General features: G+C 37.9%; 1 protein-coding gene across 1 annotated transcript; it reads right to left on the bottom strand.

The window, feature by feature from the left end:
• Positions 1–1,400: 1,400 nt before the first annotated feature.
• On the bottom strand, positions 1,401–15,532 carry LOC105386450 (transcription factor SOX-9). The gene is made up of 3 exons (XM_011557008.3): positions 15,269–15,532; positions 4,528–4,674; positions 1,401–1,808 (listed from the first exon to the last, which is right to left on the bottom strand). The coding sequence occupies exons 1-3, from the start codon at positions 15,379–15,381 to the stop codon at positions 1,427–1,429; spliced, it is 642 nt and encodes a 213-aa protein (XP_011555310.2). The 5' UTR covers positions 15,382–15,532; the 3' UTR covers positions 1,401–1,426.
• Between the last annotated feature and the right edge of the window lie 1,213 nt (positions 15,533–16,745).

Raw genomic sequence — 16,745 nt, forward strand, 5'->3', positions numbered from 1 at the left:
ATTTGATGCTTGGATGCTTCTATAAAAAAATACAAATTATAGTTTCATAATAAAAAATATATTTATTAGATAAGTAAATGAATTCTTTAACAATCGAATTTGTCGCTTTAATAAAGTTCTATTTTTCGTTTCACAGTTCGACTGTTAACCAGTAACTGTACCTACAACATTCCAAAAACTCCAAGTAAAAAAAAAATTGCCCACAAGAACATGAAATAAACACAAATAAATCGGGAAGTGTTTTTTTAAAATAATTTTAGGTTTTACAAGTGTTGCTGTACTATTTACGGAACAGCCTGTATACGTTTCCTGCCTAATATAAGGCCGTATTTGGGCGGTATACAGAAAGAAAGCTGGAAACTTATATTTAAACCGCGCTTATCAGCGCTGGTTCGGCAAAGTACGGAAAAGTAAAGTTTCAAGCTTTTTTTTAGTATACGGCGTGTAGACATTTGCTTAACTTATTTAATATAACAATAACATAAATTAACAATAAAACTGTTTTCATGGCTTAACTTAAATAACTTTGGAACCAGAGGAATTTATTAGTAACTATGGAAAATCATAACTACACTACACTGAAGATAAATATAAATACATACTATCGTAGAGCATGTATTTCTATACTATAAGCAGACAATATATTACGGATAATTTGTTCAAAATAGGGGTAAGTACCTACTTACTAGATTAAAGTATACCTTAACCTTATTTTTTTTAATTTTCTATGTAAGGACTCTATCTTTTTATACAATTGGAAAATGATTTCAAGTTTTAGAAAGAATAGCTTAGATATTTAACTTACTAAACTACAGAGTGTTTTGAAAACCTATTCCAAAAGCTTCAATATCTACTATATGTACAACTTATCATTTTTATTTATAAATTTAGAATTATATTAACATATTCTACTATCTACAACGTATCAATAAGATGGCGGGGTATCGCAACATACAGGACGCACGTGCGATGTGACCGACTTATGGCTTAACTTAATCAGCAAATATTTACAAATCATACATTTCCATAGCGGCTAAGGAAAAAAAATATATGGAGACGGATTAGAACGCCTAGCTTGAATAATAAGTACCATCAACCTAAGGTTGTTTGGTCTGGAGTACTCTGGAGGATAGTATTGAGACCGCTTTAGTTTCAGTAGTAGGGTCCCGTGTAAGATAACTGTACTATGCCGAGACACAGAATAATAACTAGTAGCCGAGATTGGTAATGATTTTAACTAAATGATGAGAAATATCTCCAAACAATGTAAAAAAAATACGTCGTGCTCTACGTCCTTCTTAAAAATCTGAAAGACACTAGGCACCTGCAGACTTATATCTATGTAGGTGTTACTAAGTTTTCTTTTCGCAATGGAACCACTCCAAAACCCTACAAAACTAAGTACTATTCACAAAACCTATAGCACCTAAGGGTGCCCAGAGTAATGCTGCCATTCACAGGGTGGGTGTAGATGCGAGGGGAGGGGCGCGTACAGCGGGGGCGGGTGGTGCGGATGGGGCGCGAACCGCGGCTGCAGCTCGTGATAGTCCGGCATGGGCGGCTTCAAATACTGGTCTAATTCCGCTCCATCCGGCGGCCCGTCGGCTAGCAACGCGCTGTCGACTTCTATTCTAGAGAAGTCTATCTGGGAGCGGTCTGGTGAGGGTTCCCGCTTTAGGCGTGCAGTGGTTGGGGGCGGCTTGCGACGTCGCGGTTGGTACTTGTAGTCGGGGTACTCTCGCTTGTGCTGAGTGCGCAGTTTGTCGGCTTCTTTGATGAATGGCAGCTTCTCCTCTTCGCTCAGGTTTCTGGAAAGAGGTTGGGTTGTTATTGTTTGTTGGATTAGTTTTGGGTTGTGGTAAAGATATTTGTATAAAAAGCTAAAGTTTAGTACAAGTACTTAGTGATATGTAGTATAAAGGTTTATTTCGAGAAGGTCCCTATGGTAGGTCGTAAAACAACAGTTATTCAAAACGGCCTAAGTTACCCCCTTTCGGCTTACCAAACTCTTTTGCAACAGCCTGTATTAGGTAACCAAGAGTAGTTTAAACTTTACCTAATAAGTAGAACGAGTTACCGCTTGGTGAAGTTAAAATTTGTTTCGTACAACCGCAATATTTAAAAACTTTTGTGTCGACAGAAGACAGTTATTACATGTTTGATTTATGTTGATGAGTGGACGGGCCGTATCGGGAGCGGCGGGTGATAGCATCGGGAGACTATTCCCAGATGCCCGTCGCTAACTCATATTTATACTATATCACTTTAAACGGAGTAAATATGTAGGTATGCCAAAGAGACTTATTCCTAAAGTCCATTAATTGAAGAAGGCCCAAGGACTTGAGGCTTAAGTTTTATCCCGAAAAGCTTATTCTCTCTTGAACTTTTAAACAGGATGAGAACTTGCGTGCATATTAATGTGTTTAAAACTAAGTATCTACGTACTCTAAAATCCACTATGGAAACATACATATATCTAGGTATGTACTTATTGTATCGTTAATCAGAACTAGTAACTTTCATAGCATTCTGCTTGAGCTTGAGTAACTCTTCCCAGGGACAAGACAGTAGACACTTTATGAACTACTAGCTGTTCCCGCGCGCTTCGCTTCGCCTTAGAAAGTTTCCCGTGGGAATTCCGGGATAAAAAGTAGGCTATGTTCTTTCCCCTGGGTCTAGACCGTATGTATACCAAATTTCGTTCAAATCCGTTCAGTAGTTTTGGCGTGAAAGAGTAACAGACAGACAGACAGACAGACAGACACAGTTACTTTCGCATTTATAATATTAGTTAGGATTAGGATTTAACTAAAGTCGGATAAACAAAACCCGGCGGCAGCATCATCCCATCATCGTCATCGACCGCATCGCTACAATTACAGCTAAATCATATCAGATTTTTCAAATTAATTCTCCGGCGACAGTCGCTAATCACGTCTAGTCGACGTCGAGACATCGTCGGATCACGAGAGATATAAAAATATTTGCCTACTGCCAGTGACCGTAATATTTCGTCTGCCGTCTGGCAGATATAGGCGAGCATAAACTAGAAAACATGTGTTTCTGTCGCATAAAACTGTTAGCTTTTAACAAAGCTGTTAGGTACTCGTATGTAGCTAGGTATTATTTCAATACTCCATAAAACGATTATTGAATTTGCTAAACTTAAGCAGCTCTAAATCCAAATCTGTATGATTCACCTAAAACTTAAAGTGGAACAATCAAGAAACTGAAATCTAATTCGTATAATTTATGGCTTTGTTTGCTAGTCCAGGAGACAAAATGTACTAACACTCAGAAGATGAGATAGAAATGTGAATGGATGACCAATGGAGACTACTTATTGCTAGCGAGATCAGAGAAGCAATGTTTAGCTTACGGGTGGTCAGTGATAACTGTGACAAGTTCTGGTACACTGCTTGAGAATTAAAGGAACTATTTTCAGAAAGTTAAGCCCATCCACTTAGAAGTCTTGACTGAATTACTAAGCAACTTTGTTACACAAGACACTTGCAGTAGCTTTAGCACATTGGTAGCTAACTAACTAACCACAAAGTCATGGTTTATAATATTTTGTTCTTTTGTCTTTGATTACTAAGATTAAAATTAAGGATAAAAATAGGTAAGAACATTAACTAATGACTCAGATATACAGGTTTGGCGTTGGCTAGGATCCCAATATTAACAAACTCTGATCGATATAAACCATCCATGCAATAGTAACAGAGTACCTAGGTAGCTAACTTAGGCAGATCGTATGCTTTATGCCTCTTTCGTCTCTTTTGAACATATTAGCAAGGATTGTTAACAATTTTATGTAGATACCATTTTAATTGAAACTTTCTTCTGCAAATAAACATGCCTACCTTAATAATTTTTATTTAACCCAACCGTTTGGTAGATAAATCTGTGTTCGTCATCTTTTAATCCGAGATGTTATCGGGCTCGTGATAGCATTTTAATGAGTAAACAATCGCTGCACGCTCACCGCGGGGCGGCGGCCTCTTGCGTAGAGCTTTCTAGTTCAAGTTTTGACGTTTTTCCTTATCCCTCCAGAAGGAGAAGGAAAAGTAGGCCTTAATTAGGTACTGATGAAAATGATCAAACGGTGTTTAGTCCTCTCCACGCGGGCTTATATTGTATCGTATCGCCTTTAATAGATTGCCCGCGGCGCCCCGTGGGTATACCGGGGTAGAATTTATTCTATACTATACCAACTCAGGGATAATGTAGTACATAATTATTCTGTATAAGTATAGGTACCTACATAATTTAATTTTTACATGCACACCAATGTTTCTCCTTTTTAATTCATTCATTACCGTTAGAAGGTGATACAAATCATCATTCTAAACAACTTTGGAACTCTTGGAAAAAGTATTGTTATAAGGAGCTTTTTTATAAGTAAACAACAGCTTTCATACTAATAACGGCCTCGCTTCGGCAACCGCTACTGGTTGTTCATAATCATCACTGTGCCTACCTACGTGTTCTGGTCGGCCCAAAACATAACATGATGAAACTTACTTCCACATGGAGCCGAGGGTCTTGCTGAGTTCGGCGTTGTGCAGCGAGGGCCGCTGCTCCGACAGGCGCCGGCGCATGGCCTGCGCGAACACCATGAACGCGTTCATTGGACGCTTCACGTGCGCGCGACGCATGCAGCCGCCGCCCCTGCGACAAAGAGATCATAGGATTAGTAGGCAAGTTTAATTATATACTCTATGTATCACTGCAGGTAGCCGATTCTCAACCACTCGTCTTTCGAGTCTAGTTAGTGTTAGCATTCAAGTACTATTTATAAGGCGTTACGTCACGTCACTTCAAAGACGGGTGGTCGAAAATTGCCCCGGGTGGACACGGTCTCTCCAATGAAGGAAGGGTTTAGGCCTAGTCCACCACGTTGGGTTGGTGGACACTCGGTGGAAATACCATTACATAAAAGGTCAATCTGAGAATAATTTCAACCAATACTGACACTCTTGCGTCGTCGTATTTGCCTTAAATTTAACGGTTGTCCAATACTATTTGGAATGAAGTAGAGACCGATCAAATCAACGGTTGGTAGTTGCTAGATGAGGAAAACCGAGTACGAGTATACATAATTATATAGACCTATGTCTAGATGCAAGTAGATACCTACCTTCTTGTTGATTTAATACAGATGTTTAGGTGAAGGCACACATATGTTAATTTTTACAGTACCTATTTTAATTTGAAGAGCGGCGCGGCATAGAGCTGGGTCATAAATGATTGTGTGCCGAACAAGACTTGCCAACAAAAAACTAATGTTGACACAAACAATATGAAATGCACACTCGGGCGCGCGCTACACTCGAAAACACTCGAATTGGTTTAGCTTTCGGCGCGCAGCCGATAATTACTAGGTAACCAAAGCCATCAAGCGACGACTATAAACAAAATAAATTACTCTAAACCCTTCATGCTTCAGTAAACATGCGCAACCCGCTCACTCCATTTTACGCTCGTAACATCTCTTATTTTATTACTTTTTTATTTTTCCCCGCCGTGTTCATGTTTCCTTGCGATGACAATAAATTATGTTTTTTTCAAACGCTGACACGCCACTAAAAGTCGATCGATTTCTAACGGATTACTCCCGGCCATATGAGAAGTAATTACTGCTTCGTAGAACTTCGACCGTTTCCTTGTTTATTAGTTAGAAGTTGCTATCCTACAACTAAACAGCATAGGTACATATACTTCTATACATACATTCATGCTTGGCTATATGAAATCAAGAAAAGGATTAATTAATCAAACTTTGAAATAAGCTTACGATAATTATATAATGTATGATAAGTACCTACCTATTAAAACTGACAACCACCGAGCTTGCAGCGCTTCAGTTTCAGGACAACTTTCAGTCATAAATTGAAAGACTCTGTACTAACAAGAACTATGTAAATTACATTCTAATCAGCATAACTTTTTGTTAGACAGGACCTACCACGCGGCGGCCGGGCATCTGGTAAATAGCACTGGGACAGGCGGACAATCTCGGATGGAACACAACTGCAAGCGACTTCAGTTGGCAGCGATAACAATTAAGTGTTCTGTTAAATGCACCAATGTAACTTTCAGTTCTATGTCTATCTGTTGTATTAAGAAGCATCTTTTCTGACCGTTACGAGACTATTTTTTTTTAAATGTTTAAATCCTGAAGAATGCTGAAAATTCATCAATTACAGCTAATACCTTACATAGCCCGATTTTAGAAACTTTTTAAAAGTCTCTAAGGTAGGTAATTGAAACATTTTTAAAGCTTATGCTCAAAAAAATCCATCTCAAAAGTTGTCAAAAGGAACCCTAAAAGCAATAATTATGAAACATTTATCGACGTGTTATTAGAGTTGACGTCATAAGCTGACGACAAAAAGTTTATAGTTGTGTGCTATGATTTATTAGACAGCCGCCATGGAAGCTCGCTGCTGGCTCGAGCTTTTACACAAAATGCTTAGGTATAGGTACTTATTTTTCATTTTAGATGAACTGGTTTAACTTTTAGTGGTCAAATACTTACGTAATTGAGAAAGTTCAATGCAATATGTTAATGATCTCGTACTTTTGTCAACTTTTTCGAATTATGACGAACGTAAGTTAAAAACCCATAGACTTATAAACGTATAGATGTAGGTACTTACCTACTTAAGAATCAAAAGTGATAAATACACAATACAATACAAAATGCAATCGAGTGAAAATAAACTTACCTACTTACCACATTTAGGGCCTGTTTCAAAATGTCTAGATAACGGCTATGAGTGGGATAAAAGATATACCACAGGTAGCCAAATAGAAAACCTAAATACCCGATTTGTTACCATGCTAACAATACAAAAAAATAGTCGTGTGGACACGTGTCAAGTCTTGTAAACCAAGCAGTGCCGAGCGGGCGCCAGCTAAATTTATGGTTACACGAGTAGCAGGAGCTTACAAAAGCTCCAATTGGATATGTTGTTATGCTAAAAAGTTTTGTCGATCTTGTGCTAGCACGCAGTTATTGGTTATATTGATGGCTTTAGATTAAGTTTCAGTAACTGCTGTGAGCCAAATTTTTCTATGATGTTTATAAACCTGGGTACAGTACTAATAAAGTATTATTATTATTATTAGTTTTGAGTGTGCTTATGAAATTTTGTTGGTCACGTAACTTTTTATAACGAGAGTTGAATTTGTTTTTCTCCTATTTCTAAAAGTCATAGATCATAAGTTGTTAGGGATAATCTCATGAGAGTCTTGAATCTCCCCCTTTCTGCTTTATACACCACTTTGCAACACCCATTTTACTAGTTAATTTTTGCGTGTTTAAGAACAGTAGATATAAGTACCCTTAGGATATGTTAAATAGGTTCCTACGGTAATTTGAACTACAGCATTTTATAACGTTGCGCTCAATATGCCATACATATTTTTGGCAAGCGCCATCGTGAGTTTCCTAGACAAACTATAAGTCCGCGGACACAGAGGAAGTAATAAACGATGGGCGCACGACGGTCGCTCTGTCATGCGCCTGCGCCCGCCCACGCTATTTCTGCTTTTTACTGCACCAGAAGGGTCACTCTATCTTGTAAAAAAAATACGGAACCTGTCTTGCCTTCGGTATGTTCAATACTACGAAAGACAGTGCTGCAGCGCTCTGAAACATAGTTTTTCATAAGCTGTAGAGTGTAGAGTGATCCCTAGCGCTCCGTCCGTACTACCCCTGTACTACGATCTGCCCAACTAATATTCAAAGTGACATAAATTGCATGAATTTACTGCCGCAACAGGACCAACTTTGAGTTGCAAATAGATGTTGGTACGAGGGAGGAACAGTTAAGATGTTGCGATGGGACACATCACATAAATTAGTGAACGGCACATTTCAGTAAGTAAATGAAACTCCGGAGCAGGGGTTTAGTGAAGAAGCGTGGTCAAATTGTGGTTAATGCATTGTTATATGCGTATACTGATGAATAGCTACTAAGATCCTATAGTTATTTGGAATATTTTGTTCTCTCGATAGGCAGTTAATTGGTTCCATTAAGTTCCCAGCTCATGCAAAGAAGGAAATTCTTCCCTCCAAAATGTTTCACTAAGGCCGAGTTTTTTGATCCGTGGTAAAATTTAACCATTAGTCAAGTCACTTGTCAAACATGACAGTTGCATACAAATTTTGTTGGTTTTTAACTAATGGTAGCCATTTTTGACCAATGGTTGAGTTAACTAGAGATCAAAAAACTGGCCCTTAGTTTCAGTTTTCGTAAGCACTTTGATTGTTTTAAAAATTTACTATGACTATGAAACTTATGTATTAATTATTGAACAGTCTGCATATGAAAAACAATGTTTAGTTTTTTTTGTTTAGTACCTTAACAATTAAAGTTCATCGCTTATCTTTCAGCTACCGTCTGTCACTTGTTCAGCAGTAAAAGCAACCCTCTTCCACAGACTAAATCTAAACAACCACCCGAACCGCACTTTATCTTTATCGTAAATTAACGACACACTATAAAACAATTAATTACATCGTAAAAAGTTTCAGTAGCTGATGGATGAGATACATCAGATACAAAACTGTCTCAAGGAGTTAAAAGTAAAGGATCCCACCAATCATAGCCGAGCTTTTATGCTAACAACCAATCATGTAGCTTGGTCCTGTTGCTTGGAACGGTACTAATTTCTCTACAGTCGTGTTACGTTGACCTCAAGTGCCGGTTATCGGTAAAATAATTACCTATCTTTAAATGACAAGGTACATTATTCTATCACCTGGCTCAAGTGGCCATGGGAAACGTGGGGTGAGCTGTGTAAATGCTGTTTAATGTTTACTCTATGAAATTGTGAAGGGTAAAAGTTTATGAAAGCAGCAGCATTCGTTATCAGAATAATGTGAGGGAATTCGTGCTATCGGAACAGATAATTGATAGGAAAATCGAGGGGAATGCTTTCTCACATGTGCGGATTTACACATACCTACATTTTATTAGTTTTATCTGCGGTAAGCTTGTTTATTTTTCATGATACGGATAAACGGTTCCCCATGTTTGTTCTAGATAAATTAAAAAATAATTATTAAACGTTAAAATAATAAAACTAATGAAAGTTGACAATGATGTCGATTCTGAAAGCATAAAATTTTGCCATTTAAATTTCATTTTCGCTATGTACACACTAACTATAAATTTTGCTGTAGAAACGGAGATCAAGCTACAGTTAATGTACCAAACCAGCATAGTGTGATATTTTTAAGGTTTCGGCAGTCGTAAATTATAATTTTATACCGTCAGAATCGCTACCGATATTAAGTTGGTAGAACAAAGAAACAAAAAGTCCCTCTACACTTGTAGCCCTACAAGAGGGTACTGGGAACGCATCTGCGCGCTGCGTCCACGCGGGGCCGGCAGATAAGCCCTACTCGAGCAGTGCGTCGGGCTGTCTGGCTTACGTTACCACTGGCAGCTTTGGGCGAGAGAATTAAAAAGAAAAATATGAAGTTAAAAAATCGGTTTCGTTAATATCGGAGAAAAGACGTCTTGATTGTTACAAATTTAAAATTCGGGCTTATACAATACAATACGCTATGGTGATGGCTTATGGTGTGTGATCAATGGTCATCGCATTATTATTTTATCCGTACACATCGAAGTCATCAACATCTTGTCGTGATGAGTAATCATTCCATATTCCTACCTAGAGTCTATACCTACCTAAGTAAATACAAATTAACGTTCGTCAGTTTTGAAAATATAAAGCCGCAGAAACTGCTCACTGAAAACTTAACTAACTAGACGTGGCCTAGAAAAGTACACACATTTAACATGAGTAGGTACTAGGTCCAGTTACCAGCACATCGCGAATAACGTTTAGCGAGTCCCCACGAGTACCGCCGGCAAATAGGAATCCATTCCGTAATGAAGCTGCAACCTCAGCCACCAGACTTTACTGTAGCAACACCACATTATCACCCCTATGGCGATGATATAAGAGTGGCAATGTCGGCACATGGTGTTGGTCGGCGGTGTTGGCAGTGCGTATTACCGGACGCCTGCTAACCGCACACAGGGAGCCGTCAGATTACATTCTGTCAATATTTGGTTGCGCAGGCGCATACGCCGCGATCCCGGAAGATGACCTTCCAGCACTTGAAATAAGATGTACCTAAATGTTTTTTTTACTCTAAAAGCTCTTATTATTGTTATTATTACATCGACCTAACTTGTCAAGTCAAGTTCTTAGTTAGGTTCCGCCAATATCTTTCAAACCAGCCTATAGTTTATTTTATCATAGAAGCGTATCAAACTACGGAGGTTCAAATGGTTTCTGCAAACAGCGGGGTGGCAGGCGGCGGCTTCCTGGGCGGCGCGACTGATCCTGTGTGCGGTAGGAGTTATAGAGGGCGCGAGAAACGCATTGCCAACTGTGGGTTCTAGAGTAGTGTAGTTACTAGTGCCACTATATAGTTACTAGTTATTAGTCTGTGCTACTGCTAGACCGCGACACACCATCTCTTGTGATGTTGGTAGGATTTGGCTTTGACTATATTTTATTTTTATATTGTTTGGATTTTCCGCTTATTACCACGCACATAACCTACTAGGTATACCTACCATAATGTTTTAGCTCTAATAACTAATATAGGCTCCTAAAGATAACGAAATTCATAGAATTATAAGGAATATTATAATTATGTTTTAATTATAACTTTTAAAAAAACATAAGGATAAATTTATCAGTCATCAATTTGTCATGAATGAATAGTCATGATAACAATACCTTAGAGCACATATTAAAAAACTCAACCGTCTATATAATGCTTAGACAGGTTGTAATAAATATCATTATACTCAAATAATCCAAACATATAGACAATCAAAACCAACAGTCAAGTAAAGATGTTGTTTAAACATCTATCCCCAACTGTGGGGACTCCCTCGACAGATAAGGTTCCTGTTTGTGGAGCCCTATCGGCAGGAACTCAGGGCAGGAAGAAGATAAAACTAGTCTCACGGCCGAACTCGCAAGGTGTTCGTAGTGGAAATGTAGGGTGGAGGGTAGTGCAGATCTGTTAGTCGGGACGGCTAGAGGAGTGCATGTGGTTGACTTGACCTTATTTAATGTTCAGTGTAGAATTAGGTGAATAAGGCGCTAGGTTCCCATGAAAACGGACTGAATAATATTATGACAATCCAAATTACATGTATTATGTAGAGTATGCTTGATGTGGAAGGTATAGGACAGAGGGTCGCAGCGCTCCTTGAGGAACGTATGCCCATTGTCCAGCAATGGTAAATAAACAGCTGATGATGATAATCATTATGAAGTTTGTACAATTATGTAGTACAAAACAAGACTCCCGACCTAATTTGCATAATTCCACACAGAACCTTAATTCTGCCTTTTTTTCATATTTCACCCGTTTATGTGCAGGTCCTCCAGTTCAGTGGTCAGCGAGGATCGGAATGTTGCGCGCGCGCAGTGAGTCAGCGATCTCTTTGTGCCGCTATCTCGCCATCGAGCCCGTTAGTACTCGAGACACCGATACGTCGATAGAAACATCGGGATCATTTCAATAATCAGTTATATAAAAAACAGCACTAAGTGGTCAATGATTAATCATCTGTACCTAGGGAAAGTATGAAAATTTTCAGACAGTACATAGGTACAAGAAAAAATGGGGTGGGAAATGGCACAGCACGGTGTGTTTTCCTACGCTACTTTTATCCATATCCTTAGGTGGTAGTAATCGAGTGAGAAAGGCCAAGGAGGATAATTATAGACTTTATAGATTCCTATATCAAGCACAGACTTAGGCTGACTGATGATGATACTTCAGTTTCTCATTATTCGGTTAGGTCATAAAAACCTCGGTTTGGTTTCATGATGGACTGTTAAAGTATGTTATGTCTGTTTCCCAAGCTATTCCACGAATGCTTGGAATTTATATCAAAACTTTCCACGATATACTTAACTAATTAAAATTATATATTATATAATAACTATCTATGTCGTAATCTTCCGTAGGTAAAATATGAAATATTACAAAGGTATCTTCTATTATTTACCGTACCAGTTTACGATAGCAAATTGAAACCACAATAGTGTAGACCTGATGGCCGCCCACCCATCTATCTCATTGCAACCGGCGAGATGATTCAGCAAGTAATTCTACCTTGTTTTCTCCAGTCGAGTATCTAGTGTGAACTGGGTCACTAAATGCCGATTTGCCATCGAAAACGGTGGATACGAGTATTAGCACAGAATAATGAATAACTTATTAGTGAGTTTATTACAGCTGAACTATTAAGTCCTGAAAATAAATGATTTTGATCGATCATGAGATCTCTGAAGATTTTCAAGCTTCGAAACTATTTTTCAGTATCAAAACCTACTACAAGCCTGATGTATCTTATAATGTGGAATGCATTGTAGGTATACATATAGTTCGGTATGTATGATTTTCCTTCTAAGATAGCGAGTGGCTACTACGCATTGGTATCTTCTTAGGCATTATACCCACATTATACCTATCTACTGCATCATACGAGGCACCGACAGCCGATACAGAATTAATTAACTATTAGTGATAAGAGATAACATTATTGCCCATACAATTAGCGGCCGTAGATCAAGAGGCTGCTTCATGGAACCCGCGGCGATGACCCCGGGGGCAAGTATCGTCATATCGGGCCCTATCTCCGCTCAACTATTCATAATTAATAAATTACTAGTAGCCTGACCCGTAAACAACAATTTGCAAACATTAACGCTATTATACCCCGAAGTATTTGGGATAACTGAAATTTTACTGATAATTTACGAGTGCTTATTCCGAGAAAACTTGATAACTTCAAAAAGTTTTCGAGATCAACAAGTTGGTTATTGTTTCCGTTATCAATATTAATCGTTCCAAGTGAGAGTTCAAGACAAATATTCCGATATAATTTATCAATTAAATGGTCATCGCTTTCATCCTGCCGCGATCATCGCAAACATTTCATATTGTTTATCTGGAAACTGTGTGTTCCTAGAGACCCGCCCATAAATAATTTATATTATTAACACCACTCAAGAGACGTATATCTGTCTCGTTTGTTCTCGTGTGAAGTGGGTATCGGCATCTTTGTTGGGAAGCACTTGAGCATGGATGAAGAGGAAGCGATCCGTTTCCGCCGCGAGGCAGCCAGCTTACTAAATTAAAACCTCACTGGCCACGTATCGGATTTCGTAATAAATGTAATTCATCAGATTTTTTATGTACCACAATTCATGAATCCGACAGACTTCTCAATAATATTCCCAATTATCATGCGCGTTTATCTACCATGTGTTTATCTAGACCGTTTCTAGGAATTGCAAATGCAATCCATATGCGAGTTTCCGGTTATGGCTGTTTCAGAGTTTGAATAAACTTTCAGCCTAAAGTTAATATACAGGGTGGCCCAAAGAGTGACGTCCAAAGGCAACATTTTGATTGCTTATGTCAAGGGGTAGCCAAATGACCCCCATGAAAACTTTTTTTATTTTATTTTTATTTTTGTGGCATCCTCTTAAATTGTTTTTTTTAACCATAAAAGTTTCCGCTTCCTAGCTGTAAATGTAAGTTAGTTATTTTACGATCGAGCTAGTCAAAGTTATCCAAAAAAATAATAAATCCACTGAGGTATAGCTTAAAATCTTATAGAATCAAGAAATATTAGACATTTACGTGAGCTCTCACCGGATAGTGCCACAAACTTATCTGTTCCGGTCTAATATTTCTTGATTCTATAAGATTTTAAGTTAGCCTGTAGTGGTAATTTACCCTTTCGGTTTTAATAAATCCATCTAATCTATATCAATATATAATTCATAGGTAAGTTATGAGATATGGATCAATTTAGTTCGCTCTCACCTGAACAGATAAGTTTGTGGCACTGTAAACGTTCTTAGAAAATTATTAAAAACATTCATAACTCCTAAACTACTAAAAATCGCTGAACATACATGGGGGTGATTTGGCTACCCCTTGACCTAAGGAATCATTTTTTTTTTCCTTTGGACGTCACTCTTTGGGCCACCCGGTATACCTACTTCATCTTTATATTTGTATCTTATTTAAGTGTAGTGTATGGGAGTCTATAAGAATGATAAATTACGACGATATGATGTTATAGGTATTTATAATTATTAGTAGGTTGAGAGTAAGTCAATATTTAAGAACCGATGACTGGTGGGACAATCGTAGTGAAGGTCGCTCCCCGCCCGCTGGACTTTATTAGGACATAATATTGTCCTTGGGAGAGGCCTATGTCCAGCAGATGATGATTGGCCGAATTGGTGTCGAAGAGGACTTTTATTACTTAACTACATTTGGTAAGTAGGCAAGGTCGAAACTATTTTCTCAGTTGAGTAAATGAATGTTACTCAACTGAGAAAATTGATTCGTTATATTGACATAAAAAATATATTTCAGGTATTTTTTTAACGTTACTTTTGTTCTCGTAGCCGTGCTACGAAACGCTCGTAGCCGTCGGGCTGCTACGAAATTGTTAAGTTTGAGCGTACAACTTTACTAATGTCACACATTACCTCTTTCTTTATACTATCGATTTCCTTTCAATGTGGTTGTCTGGAAGAGATTACTTTTACTAATAAGGCCGCCGATTGTACTATTTATTTTCTTTTCTATGTTTATGAAACTGTTTCTGTTTGTGAGCAATAAAGAGTATTTTATCTTTATCTTTAATGTTTTATGTAAGTTAAATTATTATAAGTTGAAAAAATAAGATTAGTTTTATAATTTTATCTACTTCAGTATTCTAGAGAAACTCTGCTATCTACCTGCACTAAAGGTAAAACGGTATAAATATTTTTTGAGCTTGGAACTACATAATGTTCCAAGCCAACGTAATTTTCTATCATAATTATCAATTCATAAACGAATGTTAAATATCTATAACTATCCCATTCCACGGGGAAAGACATGTGATACAAACACAAACTACCCTTATCCGAATGCACTAAGGGAGAAGAAGAGAATGGGATATAGTACTAAAACGGAAAAACCAATGAAACACGGTATGGCTACTACGAATAATCATCATCATCATCATCATCATCATCACTACGAATTAATGACGATAAAATCAGGATAAAAAGAGTACATATCTAGACTCTAGTCTAGAGGCTTCAAAAGTAGGTACGATTGAACGACCTAGGTAAGGTAAGGTTCATTAGTAATCATTATTTCCTTCTTATAAAACAGAAAAAAATAGAAACTCACTTCGTAGGCTGCGGCACGATGGTGTCATAGTTGAAAGTCTGCAGCAGCTTCCCCACGGCTTCATTTATTTCTATTTTATCGCACGGTCGGTTGCGCTCCCTGTCCCAACTCATGGCGGGAAAGCACTTTTTTCTTTTTCTAAAAAGTTCGGGAACAACGAAGGAGGTTATGAACTCTATGGTCGCGCGAAGGAGGCCGGTCACTCGCGTGCGCTCGTCTCGCGCGCACACTCGGAAATAAAGAACTCCTTATGCTCCGGCGCAGTAGAGCTTGCTAGGGCGCTCCGGACTTTTGTAAATAAATGCTCGAGATAATAAATATTTTCTTGTTGTCCTCTGGCTGTGTATTGAGTACTCATATAGATTAATATTATTATTTAATAAGTACCTACTTCCTAAATAGAAATATTTTATACTTAATATTAATATATTACAAACTATGTAAAGTAGTAAATTACCTTTGGTTTGGAGCAAGGTATCACGATAATACCTACCTATCTATTTTGTGAAATCTTTAATTATTTCTTTGTATTAGTCGATAATTTAAATGACTGAAATAATGATAAAATGTAAAGTAATAAATTGGTTTGTAATAAACTATATAGATATTCAACAAATCTATAAAATATAGTAAGTAAATATAGTACTCGTAAGTAATAAAATTCATTAGGATTCTTATACAAGATTGAAACTGAAAAACTCTCATGGAATTACAGTATAAATCCTTCATGGTTGAAAACCTGCTTAGTGGCGTGTAATTTTCCTCATTTTCCTGGTGGGCGGCGCATGCGCCGGCCCGCCTCGCCTCGCCATTGGTCGGCGCGGCCGGCCGTTGTGACGTCACCACTGGCCACTGGCTTTTATCTCTTGCCTACTGCTACGGCTGATAACCGCAGTTCCTTTAAAATGCTAATGTTTTGCATATGTGTGTTGTGTTGACTTACTACTGCACCCGAGTTCAACATTTCTTATGATTGTTTTTAATTAACAACTGGACAGTTTGAAAAGGAATCTTGCGCACATAAAAAAATCTAGTAACTAGGTTAAGTAATATTCCTATTTTATAAGTATATTTGTTTCCATTAATTGCATCTTCAAACGTACCAAATTACTATTTAGATAGGTACCCATCTACAGGTGTTTTATTTTCGGGCTTAAATAGGTAAAACATGATGCACATGTAGGTTTGGGCTTAGTATACTATACTTACCCTTTTTGCAACACACTGTACCTATAATGCTAATGCTAGATTATCCAATAGTCAACTAGTCTACCGTTCATCCCGGTCGTCCCACGGTTCTCGGTTAACCGTAATAAGCAAACTCTATCAAGGTACTAGGTATAGGTAACCTTTTTAGAGTAGGTACTTAGGTATGTTACATTAGCAAGCTATTCTAATGTATACTCTGAGGTAAGGTAAGTACTACCTAAATATACAGGGTGATTGGTAATTAGTGGCGGACCCGTTAAGGGGAGAT

This window comes from Plutella xylostella, chromosome 29 (genome assembly GCF_932276165.1).
Source record: "Plutella xylostella chromosome 29, ilPluXylo3.1, whole genome shotgun sequence".
Taxonomy (NCBI): domain Eukaryota; kingdom Metazoa; phylum Arthropoda; class Insecta; order Lepidoptera; family Plutellidae; genus Plutella; species Plutella xylostella.